Genomic DNA, 20,621 nt, shown 5'->3' with positions numbered 1-20,621 from the left:
GTGTGTATATATACGTGTATACACACATATGTATGTATGTATATTTATACATATGTATACATATATGTGTGTGTGGATGTATATACATGTGTATACATATATATATATATATGTATGTATACATATATATACACACATACATGTGTGTATATATACACACATGTATGTATGTATATTTATACATATGTGTATATATATACACATATTTGTATGTATATATATTTATACATAAATATGTGCACATATACACAATATATATGGTATACATATGTGTGTATATGTATACATATACGTATATATATATATAAAAACACACACATATATATATATATATATGTATGTCTGTATATCTATACATGTGTATATATACACACATATATATGCATGTATGTTTATACATGTGTATATATACACACAATATATGTAAATATATATCGTATGTGTGTATTTATGTATATGTATACATACATATATATAATACATATGTATAATATATACACACATAAATGTGTATACATATATATGTTTATGCATATATATGTATATAAATGTGTGTGTATATATATACACACACACATATATGTATGTATGTATATACATATGTGTATATATATATACACATTTGTATATTTATACATGTGTATATATGTACATAATATATATGTAAATATATATACATCTAAGTGTGTATATATATATATATAAATACACACACGTGTGTATTTATGTATATACTGTATACATGTGTGTGTGTGTATATATATATATATATATATATATATATATATATATATATATATACACACACACATATATATATTATGTGTATAGTACTTATATATACATAATACATGTGTATTAGGATGTAGAGTATACCGGTATAGTACTGCGATACTAGTGAATCACATTCAGTACTATATCGTCTCTATACGCCCCCCTCTACCCCTCTATTTTGATACTCTTTTGACGCCTTACTGTACCATCTCCGTCGATGTCGAGGTCGCACGCGTCACCTCGCGCGTTCCCGTCGGTGTCCGTCTGCTCGCTGTTGGCCACGTTAGGACAGTTGTCACACGCATCCCCAAAAGAGTCGCTGTCAGAATTCTGCTGGTCTTTGTTGGGGACCAGACGACAGTTGTCCTGTCGGAATGGAAGACATGTCACGTGACGCCGCGTCTACACTTACCAGCGCTCTCGCTCACCTCCACGTTTTTGATGCCATCTCCGTCCGCATCCTGGTCGCACTGATCGCCGATGCCGTCATTGTCGGCGTCTTCCTGACCCGAGTTGGGCGTGGACACGCAGTTGTCCTGAAGGCACGACAACGCGCTGTGACTTCTGGCCCATGGTCACATGACCGACACTCACCTGTTTGCAGTGTTTGTTGTTGTCCACGCAGGGCAGCGAACGGTCGGGGAAACCGTCAATGTCCGTGTCCACGCCGCACGTGTTTCCGTTCCCCGCCCAGCCCACGTTACACTGCGCGCACACGCACACACACACACACATAAAAAAAATGGTGTTTCGTTTTGGGTTTGAAATTACCAACCTTGCAGGAAACATCCCCGTTCCTCTCGATGGTGCAGTGGGCATGTCTGTCGCAGGGGTTGAAGGTCAAGGCGGCGCAGGAGTTGAGGGTGAAGCAACCCGTCGTCTGGTTGCCAAGGAAACCGGATTTACACCCTCCACACCTGAATGAGCCCTGTGAGACGCAGAGGGTCAACACACAAAGTGGCTGCCTCTGTCCCGCCCACTCTACCAGGATATGGGAGGAGCCTGACGTCAACTCACCACTGTGTTGATGCACACAGAGTTTGGCATGCAGGCGTCCGGCAGATCCACACACTCATCAATATCCACACACTCCTGTAAAACACACACACACACAAGCACGGAACACAAACACACACACACACACACACAAATAGGATACTTCAGTGTTGTCCAAAGTGTGGTCTGGAGGCCATTTTAAAAATCCAATTACAAAAAAACAAAAAGTGGAATAAAAGAGCCAACAGGTGAAATGTAACGAGAAAAAGTTGCAATGTTGACTACAATAACAAAACTGCCACGCAGGCTGTTTTTTATCTTTAAAACTGTCATTGCTAAAAAGGTATTGACCTATTGAAGGCACCAATCACATCAAATCACTTCGACATATTTTTAGGAATACGCGATTTGCCTTAAAAAAAAAAAGTTTTCTTTAAAAAAAAAGACATAAAACAAAAAAAATGTAAACTTATAATCAACATATAAATCTGAAGTTGATTTAGAGATTCAAGCATTCAAAGTAAAAATAATATATATTGCCATTGGATATACTTTTACACTCTAATGAGTGGTACCGTTTTGGATCTCCGAGACCTTTAGTGTGATTTTTTTTTTTTTTTTTTTAAACCGTCATACCTCAAAAAAAAATCATCAAAATCAACATTTTTATGAATTATTTACCTACCGGTATTTAAAAAACATGAAACATGATAAGAATAAAGATTTAAATGTTGAAAGTAAAAAGTATGATCTTTTTTCAACACTTCTCCAAAATTTTAGTGGGACTTTTTTTGATAATTGGCATTTGTTTCAACAGACGAATCTGAAGATGATCTAGAGATTTAAGCATTGAAAGTAAAAATAATATATATTGATTTAGGACTTATTTTTACACTTTTATGATTGGAACCCTTTCAGACTCCCAAAATCTTTAGTGTGATTTTTAGTGTGAAACTGTCATTGCTCAAAAACAATAACAAACCAAAATCAATGTCGTTAGGAGTTATATACCCATTTTAAAAACACAAAAAATGTGTTGAAAATAAAAAATGTATGACCATTTTTTTAAACTTTTATGAGTGGGGCCTTTTTGGAATCAGAAACATTTAGTGGGACTTTTTTTTCTTTAAATGGCAGTTCTTTAAAAACGTATAATTAAAATCAATGTTTTTAAAAGATTTTGGTGGTTATACAATTACTTCACATCAAATATTTCACCTGGAAAACATTTTTTGGGGAAAATATTGCATATATAAAACACAACAACAATGTTTTCTTTGACAAAAACGGCATAAAATATATTTTTTAATTATAATTAACGGTTAATGTTGAAGTTAAAGTAGTGATTTAAGCGTTGAAAGTAAAAATAATATACATTGATAAGATTTATTTTGAACACTTTTATAAGTGGGACCATTATGGATCCCGGTGGTATTTATTTATATATTTTGCTCCTAAGATAAACATCTCAACTCAAAATGGATATGGATTTTATTGACAATAAAAAATACTTTAACTGGAGTAATGCCAGATTTTGTATAGTACAGAATTTGTAGGAGTACTTGCTTTGTGAGGAGCTACACCATGTTTAAATACCAGTTTCACGCTGTACCACAAAATGTGGATTATTACAATCATGTTTTGATTGTCAGAGATGTTTGGTTATGTAATATGTGATATTTCTATGAATAAATGCTTCTGATATTCCGTAAATTACGTATTGTACAAGTTAATGGTATTTTTATATCTGCATAACAATGTCTTAACCTTCTCAGTTTACTATTAAGTGTACCGTACATTGCGGACAACATGCCGCTACCTATTTCTTAGCTTTAGAACCCTGTGGCTTATAAAACGGAGCGGCTAATTTATGGATTTTTTTTTCGGGAATGCCCATTTTGTTTTGTTTTCAATAGTTTGCATTAAACCCAAGCAGAGGACTGAAATGGTGTGTTATTTGTGCTATGGCGCCATCTTTTGAACGAGTTTGCTCACTGCAGTTGAAAATGTACTTCCTGTTTTGATGCTGTAAACTGGAAATAAGCGTCCACAGCGTTTTCCTCAAAAATATTCTTCATTCATCACTCCAAGCAACGTTTGTAAGTTTTACAATATAACAAACTCTTCTAACTCACTAAACTGTCCCATGTGTGATGTTCATAGGAGTGTTTATACATATTTGCACATGCTACCGTAATGTAATGCGCGTCGTTAATATTAACTAATATGGGAACACGTTTGCGAGTGTCTTTGTTAGTATTATTAACTTCCAATGGCATTATTTTTGTATTGTTTTAATTTCACAAATTCCTCAGTATATTCACCCAATCATCACCGTGGAGTTATTGAGTCTGTTTAGCTGATTGGAGAGCTTCCGCAGCGAGTTGGTCCATGACGATGACTTCTGTTTTGTTTGATCAGCCGTTTTAATTGGAAACAATTAATGTAAGTAAATAAACATTTACAGAATATTTCTGAGTAAATAACTAATTTCAGTACGTATGTATCCGTGGCTCATAGTGCGGCTAATATTTGGAAAAATATTTTTTTCTTCTAAAATTTTTTTGCGTACAGCTTATATAGTCAGGAAAATATGGTAATATTCAACCTGCTAAACATTCTTTAATCGAGGACTATCAACCATAACATGTTATTAAAAAATATACACAATATTTCAGCCTGCCCCAAAAATTCCCCTTCAACATTCCCAACTCATGTACTAGCATTCATTTAGGTAGAAATATCACAGATTACATTACAAAACATCTTTGACAAAGCATGATCGGAATGTAGGACATGTCACTGGAGTTAGACCGGGTATGAAACGTAGTGCTTTTATTTTGAAGCGGGAAGTGTGTGATTGGTTTGAGAAGGTGTCTTGACTCGTCCTGACTGTTTGCAATAAAAAAGTGCCCTCCTGCCTACCGTCTGTCATTTTTACTGAGCTTTTATGCCATCTTACCAAAGCAGTTATGGTAACAATCTACATTTTATGTTATTAATGCACTAAACTGTAATCCAAACACAGAATTGAAGCTCCTCCAACCTCTCTGAATGCCAGCGAGGCAGCAGGCGTTTGCTCCTGCGAAGATGGCGAAAAATAGTATTTTCTTGTCGGGAGAACAACTTGTATTGACTTTGGACCTGGTATTTCCATAATGTACCCTTTTCCTTGTCCATTTCTGATCGCTATTTTCCTGCTTGTGGCTCATCAGTAACTGGGGAACACAGCCACATTTCAAATAGGTATCAATTCAAATATGTTGTATGAATATATAAAAATAATAATATATTATATAATATAAAATATTATATTATAGAAATAAAACTATAAAAAATATATATTGTATAAATATTATATTAAATATTATTACATGCTCCTTAATCGCCCATCAAAAACTTAGTGCCGTTAAAGGAAAATATAGTTAACGTGTTATAATCACATTAACTTTGACAGACCTAAAAAAATATATTATTTTGGGTCGAGACCTTTAACACTCACCTAAATGGACAGGATACAATATTTATTGTATTGGTTTGAATATGGAAAAATATCAAAATGGTTCAATTATCAGTCTACGACCTTCAGCGGAGAAACTTTAGACACCCCTGGACTACTTTCTGTGTTTGTGCGTTTGTGAGACCTGCTTGTGTGCCTTGGCATAGCCAAGCCCCGTGCCGACCAGTGGTGCCCCCCTCAGGCCAGGAGGACATGACAGACAGCTGAAGCCGCCCATTGTGTTGACACAGGCGTCGGGAGAGAAACACGGGTACGCCGCACACTGGTGGAGCAAAGGATGACATCACATGGTGGTTTGTGCGCGCGAACGTGCACTCTTTACCTCATTCACGTCATGACAGTGTGTGCCGTTGCCGGTGGTCCCGGGCGGGCAGCGTCCGCAGGTGTACCCAGGGAAGTGTGGGCTGTCGGTGCAGTCCACGCCTTCGTGACACGGGTTGGGCGAGCAGCGTGAGCGTGGCTCATGGAATCCTGCGGACACACACGGATGTCTTCAATCAGGTCCTCAAACACACAGAAGTCGCGGGCGAGCGATGACTCACCACAAACTTGACATTCCAAGACGGTGTTCCTCATCAGCGACATCTCCTTCACCTGGACAACACCTGGATGTCACATGCTTGTGTGTACGTGTGTGTGTGTGTGTGTGTCACCTGCTCCCTGATGTCCTGTCGTAGTTCTCCAAGGATCTGATTGAAGATGACCAGCTGACCAATGAGAGCTTTAGCATGATCAGCTGATGGGAAAAAAATAAAATGGGTGATGATTGATAATGGGTGATTGATTGTGGGTGATTGATGGCACGCACTCACCCAGGATGGCCTGGATGTCTTGGCCCCCTGCAAAGACAAATGAATTAAAACAAAGAATGTACAGAAAATTAAGATTGTAGTAATTTCATTCCTGTTAGTGCATTTCGAAACACTCTCTCTTCATATTTTAAATCCTAATAACTCTTACCCTGACCGAAGGAAAAAAGTGCAAAGCATTCTTTTTAGCTGACATTTTATTCTAAATCAGTGGTTTCCCAAACTACGGTCTACAGGCCGGTCCGGGTCCACGGGATGTCACAAGTTAAAAAAAAATGTATAGACAAATGTTGGATACTTCTGTTGTTGCCTAATTTGTATTTGACATAATTAAATGTTTGGATATATTTAATGTTTGGCACAGCCAGACTGGAGCTGGAGGGTACTGACAGAAAAAAAAGTGGACAATTGTGGGGACAAAACCAAAAAATAAATAAAAATAAATTATATACCGTATTTTTCGGATTATAAGTCGCTCCGGAGTATACGTCGCACCGGCCGAAAATGCATAATAAAGAAGGAAAAAAACATATATACGTCTCACTGGAGTATAAGTCGCATTTTTGGGGGAAATTTATTTAATAAAACCCAACACCAAGAATAGACATTTGAAAGGGAATTTAAAATAAATAAAGAATAGTGAACAATAGGCTGAATAAGTTTACGTTATATGAGGCATAAATAACCAACGGAGAATGTGCCTGGTATGTTAACGTAACATATTATGGTAAGAGTCATTCAAATAACTATAACATATAGAACATGCTATACGTTTACCAAACAATCTGTCACTCCTAATCGATAAATCTGATGAAATCTTCTTCTTCGATGTCGCTTCTAATTAACTCGGCCAACTCCAAAGGTATACGCGGCTTCATCTTGTCGTTTTCTACTGCATATTTCACTACTTCCAACTTGTAATCTGCAGTACATGATTTCCTTTTCGGTCAGCCCTTCTCAGTTTTTATAAGTTACCGCCAACGATGAAATAATCCATTTTAATAGTTACGGCAGTAGCATATAGCATATAGCAGTTAGCATCCCATGACCCACATTGCACTTCTGCCATGACCCTCCCCCGCCGAATTCTTATTGGTTGACGTGTATGTGACGATTGCTGACGTGTGTGACGATTGCTGACATTTTCTTCGTCTCTTCCGCGAAATAGATAAATAATATTATTTGATATTTTACGGTAATGTGTTAATAATTTCACACGTAAGTCGCTCCGGAGTACATGTCGTACCCCCGGCCAAACTATGAAAAAAACTGTGACTTATAGTCCGAAAAATATGGTGTGTATATATATATATATATATATATATATATATATATATCCATCCATCCATCCATTTTCTACCGCTTATTCCCTTTCGGGGTCGCGGGGGCGCTGGCGCCTATCTTAGCTACAATCGGGCGGAAGGCGGGGTACACCCTGGACAAGTCGCCACTTCACCGCAGGGCCAACACAGATAGACAGACAACATTCACACTCACATTCACACACTAGGGCCAATTTTTAGTGTTGCCAATCAACCTATCCCCAGGTGCATGTCTATACACACACACACACACACACACACACACACACACACACACACACACACACACATATATATATATATATACACACACATACATATGTGTATACACACACACACATATATATATATATATATATATAGTGTATATATATATATATATACACACACACACATACTATATATACACACACATATATGTATATATACATATATATACATATATACACAAACACACATGTATATATTTATATATACAAACACACACATATATATATATATATATATATATATATATATACATACACACATAAATATATATACACACACACACACACATATATATATATATGTATATATATATACACACACACACACATATACATAAATACACACTCACATACATTTTTTTCCCTATTTTTTGGGAATTTTATACGACATGAACACATGTTTATTATTTGTGTGTATCCTAAATAGTAAAATACAGCACGCACGAGGTAGCTAACAATGCAGCTAATGGAAATACACTATTCCACCCATAAAGCCCTCTAAAAACATCCAAAACCCGCCAACAATACTCCATGTACTGTACATGTCGTGACCTGAATATTAAAGTATTAGCAATGTTGTTATTTATTATAAGCGCTAACAGAGACAATTACAGAGAGCTAACAAGCTAATACTGCTATATTGACATATTGAGCTTCTGCATCGCCTCTGAGTTGTTGAAAGTTAATTCTAGATTATAAATCATGCCTCTCACCTGGATAGTAGAAGGTTGTGGACATAAACCCACAAGGTGGTCAACTTTGACATCCAACTTAGACCCAGAGATAGCGGATAGACAAAAAAACGCTAGTTTGCGGCAACTTTTTTTTTAATCCCTTTGTGAGGATTATAATTCTTCATCTAAACTGTAAAATATAAACATCACATCAGTCGGCATCCCTGTGAGAGCAGACATTGTACAGCAATTGTTTTTTATGTTTGTATATCTTGTTCAGCATTTAGCAATACTGCTACATGATGCTTAGTGTTTGTTGAAGGAAAAAGCGAACGTTGTGATGAGTCTGTGAATTTAATACGCCGACGTATGCTTAAAATGATCAAAATACGTAAATAATACATGTTATGATTATTGTATGATCGTTATTATGATGTTATTACTACATTACATACATACAGCATGTATATAAAACCTTGCAGGTTTTTGGATGTTTTAAAGCGCTTTATAGGCAGAACAGGGCGACGCCCATTGGCTCTTGTTTGGCTGACTTTTATTTGGGAGTTTGAATGCATAAAAAATTAAAGCGTGTTGTCGTACATTTTTATTGTACGTGTACAGTGACAATAAAAGGAATTTAATTCCATTCTATTTACAGGTTAACATTTTAATAAGGGTTGACATGGTTGCATGACTGGAGAGTTTCCAGGTGAAAGCAGGGGTGTGGCTACTGAACTGTCATGTGAGCTCACCTAAGTTGTGGGAGGAGTCACCTTGAAAAGGACAATCAATCAGGACGCCGGCTTTTGCGACACTGCCCCCGAGAGCCACTTGTAAGGACACCACAGAGCCCTGAAATCACCGACAAGGAAGCGCAAATAATTCATTAATATTCATAAAGGAGTTTATGTGTGTAAGGTGGCGTGGCTAAGCCAACCTGCAAGCGAGCATACGCCTTCTGTCCGTTTCGGATCTCTACCATCTCCGCCTCTCGCGGCAGGGGCAACAGGTGCGGCGCACCCTCAACCGAGTCAGCCAATCGGCAGTCCACGTAGAGCTCTGCTCTCATGCTGTCCCGTTGGAGGCCGCCCAGCCGCAGAATGATAGAGTGGCTCCGCCCATCGACCAGGTTGACACTCTTCAAGTTGATCGTGTGGGTCTTCCCGTCTGGTCGCGTGTAACGAAGCAACACTGGATGCATACAAGTGGACAGATACACAAGGAAGTGATTAAGACATACAAGAAAGTGACAACAAAAGGAAGTAATTACAACAAACAAGGAAGTAATTAAGGTAAACAAGGAAGTGACCAAGAAATAAGTTATAAAGACAAACAAGGAAGTGATTAGGACAAACAAGGAAATGATTAAAAAGATAAATTAAGTGATAAAACAAACAAGGAAGTGATCAAGATAAACAAGTGACGACAAAAGTAAGTGATTAAGACAAAGAGGTGACAACAAACAAAGTGATGAAAATAACCAATGAAGTGATTAAAACAAGGAAGTGACAACAAAAAAAGTGATAAAGATAAACAAGTAATTAGGACAAACAAGGAAGATATTAAGACAAACAAGGAAGTGATTAGATGATCAATGAAGTGATAAAGCCAACAAGGAAGTGATAAAGATGAAAGAGGAAGTGATAAATACAATGTCAAGAAAGTGACAGAAAAACACAAAATAAATGAATACATACAAAGACAAACAAAAAACTTATTAGAACAAACAACAAAGTGATAAATACAAACAAAGAAATATTACACACAATAAAGTGATAAAGAAACAAGAAAGTGATCAAGACCAACAAGGAAGTGTTAAAGATTAAAGTGGAATTGATAAAGAGAAAATATAAAGTGATAAATACAAAGACAAGGAAGAGACAGACAAACAAAAAAGTGCTACATACATACAAAGACAAACAAAAAAATGAAAAAAACAAACGGAAGTGGTTAAAATAAATAAGGAAGTGATAAACACAAACAAGGAAGTGATTAAAAAGCTCAATGAACTAATAAAGCAAACAAGGAAGTGATAGACAAACAAGGAAGTGATTAAGATAATCAAGTGTTTAAGACAAACAAGGAAGTGATTAAAAAGATTAATGAAGTGATTAAAGCAAACAAGAAAGTGATTAAGCAAATAAAGAAAGCAATGAACCAAATAAGGAAATGATAGACGAACAGGAAAGTGATCAAAATGATTAAGAAAGTGATTAAATCAAATAAGGAACTTTGAAATGATGAAGACAAACAAGGAAGTAAAAAATAGAAACAAGAAAGTGATAAACACAAACAGAAAAGTGATAAAGACAAACAAAGAAATTCTAAAGAGAATGAAAGGAAGTGATCGACAAAGTGATAAAGAATAAAGAGGAAGTGATAAATAAACCCTTAAGTGATAAATGAACATTAAAGGACGTGATAAAGACTAACAAGAAAGTGATAAAGACAAACTGGAAAGTGATAAAGACAAACAAGGAAATCATAAAGACAATAAAGAAAGTGATACAGAGGAAGTGACAAACATGGAAGTGATAAACGAACAATAAAGTGATAAATACAAACAAGGAAGTGATAAAGACTAACAAAACAAACAAACAAGGATACAAACAGGCAAGTGATAAATACAAACAAGGAAGTTAGAAAGACAAACAATTAGGGCTGGGCAATATGGCCTTTTATTAATATCTCGATATTTTAGGCCATGTCACGATACACAATATATATTGCGATATTTTGCCTTAGCCTTGAATGAACACTTTATGCATATAATAACACCAGTATGATGATTATATGTGTCTTCTTGTTCATACTGCATTAATATGTGCTCATTTTAAACTTTCATGCAGAGAGGGAAGTCACAACTAAGTCAAATTACCAAAACGGTATGTATTAAACAGTTATTAAGCAGCGGCACAAACATTCATGTCATTTCCAAAACAGAAAGTGCAAGATTGTCAGAGACATTTTAAAACAAGCTATTAGTGCACTTTTGTGCATGATGTCACTAAGACGACGTATCAAAACAACACTAAATTAAAGTGTACTTTTTGTACAGAACACCATTACAATAGTTTAAAACTAAGTGCACTTTGTGCATGATGTCACACAAGATATTTCAATGAGTGTCACATAAAAATGAGCTGCATATATTAAATAGTGTATGTTTTTCTCTATGTGGTAGGTTCCTGCGGATGTTATCTCCTTCTATTGTTGATTTTTTTTTTCATACAGTGTTGATCTGGAAATAGTTGCTTCGGCATTTTGTTGGTGTGCCACCGAACAGAGATGTTGACATGCACTATTTCAAGCACTCTTCATTCTCTAGCAGGTGACTTTTCAAATAATGCTACATTAGCAGTGATGCTACTTTTTGTAGCAACGCTTTTGCCGCATAATTGTTCAACATATTCCCGCTTGAAACCAAACCACCGCCAGACGATGGATCCTGTGCTTTTTTTCTTGGGAATTCATTCTTCCTTCATTTGTTACCATTTTTTGCCATGAATTGATTAAGTGTGGACCCCGACTTAAACAAGTTGAAAAACTTATTCGGATGTTACCATTTAGTGGTCAATTGTACAGAATATGTACTGAACTGTGCAATCTACTAGTAAAAGTTTCAATCAATCAATTAAAAAAAACAGATACGCATCTCGTCTCTCTCGTACTACCACTCACACCTCACCGTTAGCATCACAGCTAATGTTACCATGTCGCTACCTCTCTGCTCCATGGGAGCGTGTGACGTTGCTCACATGACGTATGTAAGAAGGTACGCTTGTTTTAAGTCTCTGTGAGAAGGAGAGACAGGAAAGAGTGGGAAACGCATGTAGTGTAATGCCCGCAGCTAAAAGCAACTGCGTGAGAATGTATACTCGAATATCACGATATAGTTATTTTCTTTATCGCACAGAGAAAAAACCACGATATATCAAGTATATCGATATATCGCCCAGCCCTACAAACAATAAAAGTTATAGACAAGAAACTGATTAAAACAAAAAGTTGAATAAAACAACTATAGAGGTGATAAATACAAACAAGAAAATAATAGACAAACAAGTAAGTGATTAAAACGAAGAAAATTATTATAACAAGGACGTGAAAAATACAATAGACAAACAAGAAAGTGATTAACACAATCAAGGAAGTGCCAAAAACAAACAAGGAAGTGATAAACAAGAAAGTCATTAAAACAAACAAGGAAGTGACAAACACAAACAAGGAAGTGATACACAAACAAAAAATTGATACACAAACAAGGAAGTGATAGACAAACAAGGAAGTGATAAAGATGAAAGAGGAAGTGATAAATACAAAGACAAGAAAGTGACAGACGAACAAAAATACAAAAAAAGTGATTAAAACCAACAAGAAAGTGATAAAAGAAATGTGATAAAAACAGACAAAAAAATATTTATACAAACAAGAAAGTGATTTAAAAAACAAGGATGTGATAAATACAAACAAGAAAATTATTAAAACAAACAAGGAAGTGAAAAAGACTAACTAGAAAGTAGAGAGCAATACAAAAACTAGAAAGAGATTAAAACAAACAAGAAAGTGATAAAGATTAAAGAGGAAGGGATCATTAAAACAGGGAAGTGATAAATACAAAACAAAACAACTAAAGTAACAGACAAACGATAAAGTGATAAAGACAAACACAGAAGTGAGAAAAAACAAAGAAGCATGTGAGAAAAACAAACAAGGATGTGATAAACACAAACAAGAAAATGATAAAGACCAACAAGAACATTTTTAAAACAAATAAGGAAGTCATAAAGACAACCAAAGTCATTAAAACAAATGATTAAAACCAACAAGGAAGAGATAAATAAAAACAAGTGATTAAAACAAACAATAAAATGATAAAACAAACAAGGAAGGGGAAAAGACAAACTACAAAGTAATACAGACAAACTAGGAAGTGATTAAAACAAGTAAGGAAGTTACCAAAAAGAACAAGGAAATGATAAATACTAACAAGAAAGTGATAAATACTAACAAGAAAGTGATAAATACCAACAAGAAAGCGATAGACAAAAAAGGGAGCAATAAAGAAACAAGGAAGTGATAAAAGTCAAGGGAAGTGATAAGGACAAATAAGGAAGTGATAAGGACAAAGAAAGAAGTGATCAAGTCAAAAAAGTGATGAATACAAACAAACAAGGAAGTGATAAATAAAGACAAGAAAGAGATTAAAACAAACAAGAAAGAGGTTAAAACAAACAAGAAAGTGATTAAAACAAACAAGGAAGTGAGAGACAAAGTGATAAACACAAATGAGGAAGTTAATAAGACAAACAAGGAAGTCATAAAGACAAAAAGAAGTTATTAAGACAAAAAGGGAAGTAATTAAGACAAACAAGGACCAGAGGCGGGGCCATACAACCCAAAGGCAGAGTGGAGCTCATGGTTACCTTTGTTGATTTTTCCCATGACGGCGATCTCCATGTACTTCTTGTTGTCCTGTTTGCTGTACACGCCCAAGAGAACTCCTCCCATCTTGGACGGCAGACGTAACATGGACGTCACGTAGATGTCACTGAGTGCACTCAGACCACTAGACAAGTTCTCCACTGCAGCAACGATCTTCTTGGAGTCTTGAAGACTCAAAACGTCAATCACTGGGGTGGACAAAGTTGCTGGTTACCATGGTTAGGACCGTCACAAACTAGGCAATTGCCTTGCGCCATCTTTTGGACGAGTTCGTTCACTGCAGGTGCTACATTGCCCTTCTGTTTAGAGCTTTCAAACCGGAAGGAGAAGTGCCGTTTCGTCTTCTAGCCGTCCATAACGTTCTACTCGTATGAATTCTTCATTCATCACTCCAACAGCGTTTGTACGTTTTACAATATAACTAAAACTACTCATACTTACTGAACCGTCTCACGTGTGATATCTGTAGAAGTGTTTTCCTGCACATTTTTACGTGCTATCATAATGAAACTAAGCTAGCGTTGTTAGCATTAGCTAATATGCAAACATGTTTACATTAGTATTATAAACTTACAAGGGCATTGTTTTTGTATTGTTTCAGTTTCTTAAATTCACCAAAACGTCCTTGTGGAGTTATTGAGTCTGTTCAGCTAATTGGAGAGCTAGCTTCTGCAGTCATTCTGCAGACAATGACTTGTTTTGTTTGATCAGCCATTTTACTGCCATGCTACAGACACCGTTTGGAAACAATTAAGGTAGGTAAGTAATGATTTACAGAATATTTCTGTGTAAATAACTCATTTCACAACGTATATACTGTATCTGTGTAAATAACTAATTTCACAACGTATATATCTGCAATTTATAGTCCGATGCGGCTAATATATGGAGCAATAATTTACAGCCACACGTCTTGACGTAATCTGAACTTTTGCTGACTCTGCAATAATTAAACTAACTTACCCTTCAGAAAGCCAGAAGCAAAAGAGGAACAAGAACAATAAAGAGAAGGAAAAAGAAGATAACGATAAGACTGCTGTTAGAGCCAAATACACTTTCTGTCTGTCAAATTGATGATGTCACTAGAGGGGTTGGCTCCAAGGCCAAGTGCCTGTCTATTTAGGGAGGAGTCAGGATCTTGCTCAGGTGTTGCTGAGTAGAGGCGCAACAGTTTTTGACTGTGCCAGGCTAGTGTTTGTTTGCTCCCGTGTATTTTCCGTTTTTGTACAAAGTGTGTTATAAAAATGTGACTTTATGATATTAAATATTTTTGTTAAACATGGACACAATTTTGGACATCAATTATTAGCCGGCAGCACACGTCTGAACTAGCTTCATTTATATTCGGCAACCAGTAGCAGTAATAGTATAGGACTTTACCGCTACAACTGCTATATTGTGGCCCGATGGTCACTTTGACACTGAAACGACTGCATGAACTGCAACCCGACCTATTACTTATACAAACCAACTTTTCTTACCAATTGCTACCTGTTTTGTGTATTTGGGATCAGGATAAGTCCCGAAACTGTTTCTTGGGCAGTTAAGTCCCATCTCTCTTGGCAGCACCTCTCAAGCTCCATCAGGTTGGGTGGAAAGCGTTGTTTTTTTATCCAGGATGTCTCCATACATTGTTGCATTCATCTTTCCCTTTATCCTGACTAGTCTCCCAGTTCCTGCCATTGAAAACTATCCCCACAGCACGATGCTGCCACCACCGTGCTTCACTGTGGGTATGGTATTGGCATGGTAAGGGCTTTTGAGCAATCATTTAGGACAGGGATTCCTAACCTTTTTGACCTCGGGGCCCAACTTGTACAATACAGAGGGGCCCGGGACCAACTCAAATATTAACACTGAATTAGTAACCTTACTCTTTATTTTAATCATATTAAATGATTGTATCTAACCTACTTAAAATTCAACAGAACAAACCTTGTCAAATGATGTGAAAGCATGTGTTAAGCACAAATTATTATTATTATCAAGGTTTAGGTCAGGCTGATTACAAAAGTAAATACTAATCAAATAACACTGCAAAATAAGGGACTCCTAAAAACTGATGAAACATGTTTTTTTTTAAATAAATAGAATTTTTAAATGCGAATGAAAACACAGCTTCACCACTTTAGTCATAATTTCATTGCTTAAAAAACTTCTCTATGGCTTTAGCGTGAGACTTCTTCTGTCCATCTGATATCGTCATTACTGCCACAAGTGGTAGAAAATAGTTTCACATTGTAGTACTGCAGCAGCCTGAGAAACATATTTTTTTGCCGGCCCTCACGGCCTAACATTTTATATATTTATCAAATATCTTTAAACGGACCTGACCTATGCAAGGTCATAGACTTCCATTCCGCTTGGGCATCGAGCTAAAGGCCATTCACGTCCAGGTTACCACCCCAAACATCTGCTGTGTTCGTTTCTACTTCTTCTTGGATGTGACGCTACGCAGCTTCGGTTTTTATAGAGGGATTCGGATTTTCCCTGGAAGGTGCATTGCGGCAGCCATTTTGAAGGGAGAGCATCATCGTTTACGATAGCGCTACACGTATTATTTACAAACTAATCAGTGAAAAGCAATATTGCAAAATTGGATGCAAGGATCCGAACAAGACCCACAAGTCTGAGTGGAGCAGAGACTATGCACGACATATTCCCCAATGTCTCATGTCCAGACTTTGAGAACTACCTAATTGTTCAACCCGGCCCATTTTACACTTTGAAAGACTTTCCGAATTATAAGTCAAGATAGCTGTTTGTTTGTGGGTGGGTTTGTGACGTTATGTGTATCTCCATAAACCCAGTGGACATTGTGTCGTCAAGCCAGGTTAAAGTAAAGCTATCTCAAAAATGATCTGAGCCAAGTTCGACACCCTGGATAATCCCGGATAATCAATCTATGGTCATCTCAGCACACTGTGACTGACTGTAAGGCAGGATTGAAAAAATGTTGTTCTAATAAGGGCTGAGCGATATGGACGGAAAAGAATAGCTGGATATATTTTCACTTAAACTCGATACATCTCGATATATTTTCCGGTGAAAATATACATATAAAAATTTTAATTTTTTTGCAAAATTCACTGAAATTGAAGTGAGTGGCAACTGTACTGTAAACACAGTTAGTCAAGATGGGTATTAACAGCACAGAAAAAAACTGAGTAGCACAGAATTACATAAGATAAATAAAATAGAAAAACAAAGAATGTATACATAAAACAGAAAAATATTTTCACGAAAAATAAACATAGCTCTGCAAATAATACAAAATGTGTCAAACTCAGATAAAACCAACATTTGCAAGCAGGGACTTTTTATTTCCCACTCCTGAGAGTGTACAAATGGCCCCACTAAGGGTCCATTACTATTAACAGTCATTTAGCTCGGGACACCCTACAACTACCTCTAGGGGTCCCCGTACCTCACTGTATGTATTTATTTGGTTTGCCTTTTCTTTGGCCCACCCCTTAAATGTTATTAATTTTCTTTACAGCAAAAAACAGCATCTATCTATATCTTAACAAAAAACAATTACTTTTGTATTGTCTGGGAACAGTTGGTAATGGTTATGTGCGGTAAAACTTTTCATGAACTCAACTCACCTTAATGTGTGTTCCTAAATTTGTGTTTGACGCCTTAGATGAAGAGACCAGTAATGATTTTGGTTTACACAGTAAAAAACTAAAAACTAAGGTTTTGGGATTGTTAACTCTAAACGCATACATTTGTCTAAATATGGCAACAAGGACACACATTATTTTGGTTTTCCTGCACACCATCTTCATCACTACAGGAAAAATTTAATCTGCAGTAGAGAAATTCTATGCCATTTACAGATTTTTTTTTTGGAGTCGTCAGCTTGAAACGTCCCACATATGCGGTCCTCTCCAAGGTTTCTCATAGTGATTATGTCGACATCCCACTGGGGTGAGTTTTGCCCTCATGTGGATACTTGCCAACCCTCCCAGATTTTTTGGGAGACTCCCGAAATTCAGGCGGAGCTGGAGGCCACGCCCTCTCCAGCTCCATGGACCTGAGTGATATGTATAAATAGCGTGTCTGCCCAATGACGTTATAACTGTAGAACCATCGAGGGCGAGTTCTTGGTTTCTTGTGTGGGTTTATTGTTAGGCAGTTTCATTAACCTCCTCCCAGCGCGGTAAAACAACACACAACAACAGCAGTCACGTTTATGTCTACCGTAAGGCAGTTCGTCTGCCGTAAACAGCATGTGACACTCTTAAACATGACAATACTGCCATCTACTGTACATGCACCACAACACCTCCAGGCAACTTCAACCATTTACTAATCCTCCTCCATTCACATCCCATCTTCCCGGATTGTAAATAACCTAATATAAATGATTAAATGCATTTCTAATGTATATACTTGTTTTTATGCTACCTGAACTCACTATATTCTCTACTCGCTGTACATATCCTACTAAGTAAGACCTACAATGTTTCAATGTCCATTTCTCACACGATGCAATTGTTGATGACTGAAGTACTGATATCAACCAAAGCTCCTCATCCCACCCCCCGGACTGTAAATAATTCAATGTATATACTATGATGATTAACTTGTGTGATGACTGTATTATGTTCATAGTATATATTTGTACCATGAATTGATTAACGTGGACCCCGACTTAAACAAGTTGAAAAACTTATTGCGGTGTTACCATTTAGTGGTCAATTGTACGGAATATGTACTGTACTGTGCAATCTACTAATAAAAGTATCAATCAATCAATCATGCATATGTGACAATAACATCTACGGCTTTTAGAAAGTGCAGTGCACGACTGAGCACACAACAACTGTAAATATACTCCTCCCCTCTTAACCAAGCCCCCAACCTACCCCCACCTCCCAAAATCGGAGGTCTCAAGGTTGGCAAGTATGCTTATGTGGGCTCTACCGAGGATGTCGTTGTGGTTTGTGCAGCCCTTTGAGACACTTGTGATTTAGGGAAATATAAAAATACTTGCCAACCCTCCCAGATTTTCTGGGAGACTCCTGAAATTCAGCGCCTCTCCCGAAAACCTCCCGGGAACATATTTTCTCCCGAAAATCTCCCGAAATTCAGGCGGCGCTGGAGGCCACGCATATATTCTACATTTAAGTGCAGTCAAGGAACATATGCATTAGAGTGTGTTCTGAAGCCCTCAGTAAATAGACGTAACTTCATCATGTCGCCTGGTTATTGACTCCAACCCAATATATTACACCGTCAACAAGCAAAATGAAGAAATAAGCTTGCAAGTTCCAAAACGAATGGAAACAAGAATTTCAGTTTATCCAGGAGAGTTCGAATGGGAAGGGGTATGTTGCCTGTAAATTTTGTAGAACAGACTTCTCCATTGAACACGGTGAACAGATATACTCAGTCATGAACGGTCAGCGACGCACAAAGCGTCCGCAACGCAGCATCGTTCACAACCCAGTATTATGAGCCATCTCGCAAAATGGAGACCCGATGGTGTATCTTATGCTGAGACAAAGATGGCTATGCTGATAGCTGGATGCAACATCCCGTTCTCATTTGCGGATGTTTACAACAAATTCGTGAAGGTTATGTTCCCGGATTCGGAGATCGCTCGCCAATACGCAAATGGCAGAACAAAGGTTACTCAAATAGTGAAAGGTAAATGCTGTTGTTTTTTTAGTAACCAGCAAGCACAGTACGGTTAGTAAAACAACTGTGTTTTTATTACTGTGTATTTTATAGGTGCCGTCTGAAATTGAACTATTTATTTTTTTTATATATACAATAAAATAAATATGTATAGCTAGAATTAACTGAAAGTCAAGTATTTCATACATATATATACAAAATATATATGATATACTCGCGTTGGTGAATTATACTACTCCCCTTAACCACGCCCCTCGCCCCAACCACGCCTCCTCCCCCAAAATCGGAGGTTTCAAGGTTGGCAAGTATATATATAAATAAATATTGATTGATTTATATCAAATGTATTCAACCGAGCACAGCAAATTAATGCAAGTTGTGGCTGTTATTTAGAATATTTTTCACTTTCATTACCTGAAATGATCCGAACAAACAGGAAGATGTTGGCATGTCACTTCTCGCCTTAATTATTTTCAGCCGCTTCCATTTGTCCAAAAATACGCTTAGGGGTGCGATACAAGTCAGGAATAACTCTCCAACTCGATAGTGGCAGTGAACAATGACACACGTCGTCGGCATGATGGATATTTCTGGATAAATGATCGGCAACAATTAGCGTTTTCCGACTTCCCGCCCTTCAATAATGGATGTAAGCAATGCATTGTGGGAAAACCCGCGAACCCCTCAATTGGTTGCCGTTGCCGCAATTTAGCGTAAATGTGGCAGAGCGGGACAGGAAGTGTACAAACAAAATAAATCGCAACATAAAATCGCAAAATAAAGGCAAACGCACTAAACGCACATTTATGTGTAAACTGGATGCCAGGATACCTGGGGTTTGACCCCCTTCACGTCTTCGTGCGCTCAAAGAAGGCGAACACTGAAAAGAAAGAACAATTCTGAGTTTACCTTGCTGCTGGTCCGGAAGTTGGGCCGCCGTCCAAAGCACCGCGACTGACAGCAGCAGGGTGACGGACGCGAGGGGCCGCATCGCGACGAGGCCGACGCGCACCGGGCGGAGTTGTAGCTGAAGAGAACGAAAAATGTCGGAGGAGGAGAAGACGAGAAAGTCAAGAAGGTGGCAGAAGCTCCGTGCGCGTGCACACCGAGACGAGCGTGCGGGGAAGAAAGTGACGTCACGACGCCACATGTGATCTGACACT

The 20,621-nt window shown here is 37.3% G+C and overlaps 1 protein-coding gene across 1 annotated transcript in view; it reads right to left on the bottom strand.

Annotated features, from left to right (window-relative positions):
• Positions 1 to 20,594, bottom strand: part of thbs3a (thrombospondin 3a) — a 33,861-nt gene extending 13,267 nt beyond the window's left edge. Inside the window, exons 1-14 of the mRNA XM_061881826.1 lie at positions 20,368 to 20,594; positions 13,791 to 13,997; positions 9,302 to 9,555; positions 9,117 to 9,216; positions 6,103 to 6,129; positions 5,944 to 6,026; positions 5,833 to 5,884; positions 5,613 to 5,761; positions 5,415 to 5,552; positions 1,792 to 1,866; positions 1,550 to 1,702; positions 1,369 to 1,479; positions 1,203 to 1,310; positions 981 to 1,140 (exon numbers count right to left, since the gene is read on the bottom strand). Of these exons, the coding sequence (XP_061737810.1) occupies positions 981 to 1,140; positions 1,203 to 1,310; positions 1,369 to 1,479; positions 1,550 to 1,702; positions 1,792 to 1,866; positions 5,415 to 5,552; positions 5,613 to 5,761; positions 5,833 to 5,884; positions 5,944 to 6,026; positions 6,103 to 6,129; positions 9,117 to 9,216; positions 9,302 to 9,555; positions 13,791 to 13,997; positions 20,368 to 20,449 (1,699 nt within the window). The 5' untranslated portion in view covers positions 20,450 to 20,594. The remainder of the gene's footprint in view (positions 1 to 980; positions 1,141 to 1,202; positions 1,311 to 1,368; positions 1,480 to 1,549; positions 1,703 to 1,791; positions 1,867 to 5,414; positions 5,553 to 5,612; positions 5,762 to 5,832; positions 5,885 to 5,943; positions 6,027 to 6,102; positions 6,130 to 9,116; positions 9,217 to 9,301; positions 9,556 to 13,790; positions 13,998 to 20,367) is intronic.
• Between the last annotated feature and the right edge of the window lie 27 nt (positions 20,595 to 20,621).

The sequence above is a fragment of the Nerophis ophidion genome, linkage group LG21 (assembly GCF_033978795.1).
Source record: "Nerophis ophidion isolate RoL-2023_Sa linkage group LG21, RoL_Noph_v1.0, whole genome shotgun sequence".
In the NCBI taxonomy this organism is placed as follows: Eukaryota; Metazoa; Chordata; class Actinopteri; order Syngnathiformes; family Syngnathidae; genus Nerophis; species Nerophis ophidion.
The sequence above is the reverse complement of the archived record's forward strand: the minus strand, read 5'-3'. Positions and strand labels throughout refer to the sequence as shown.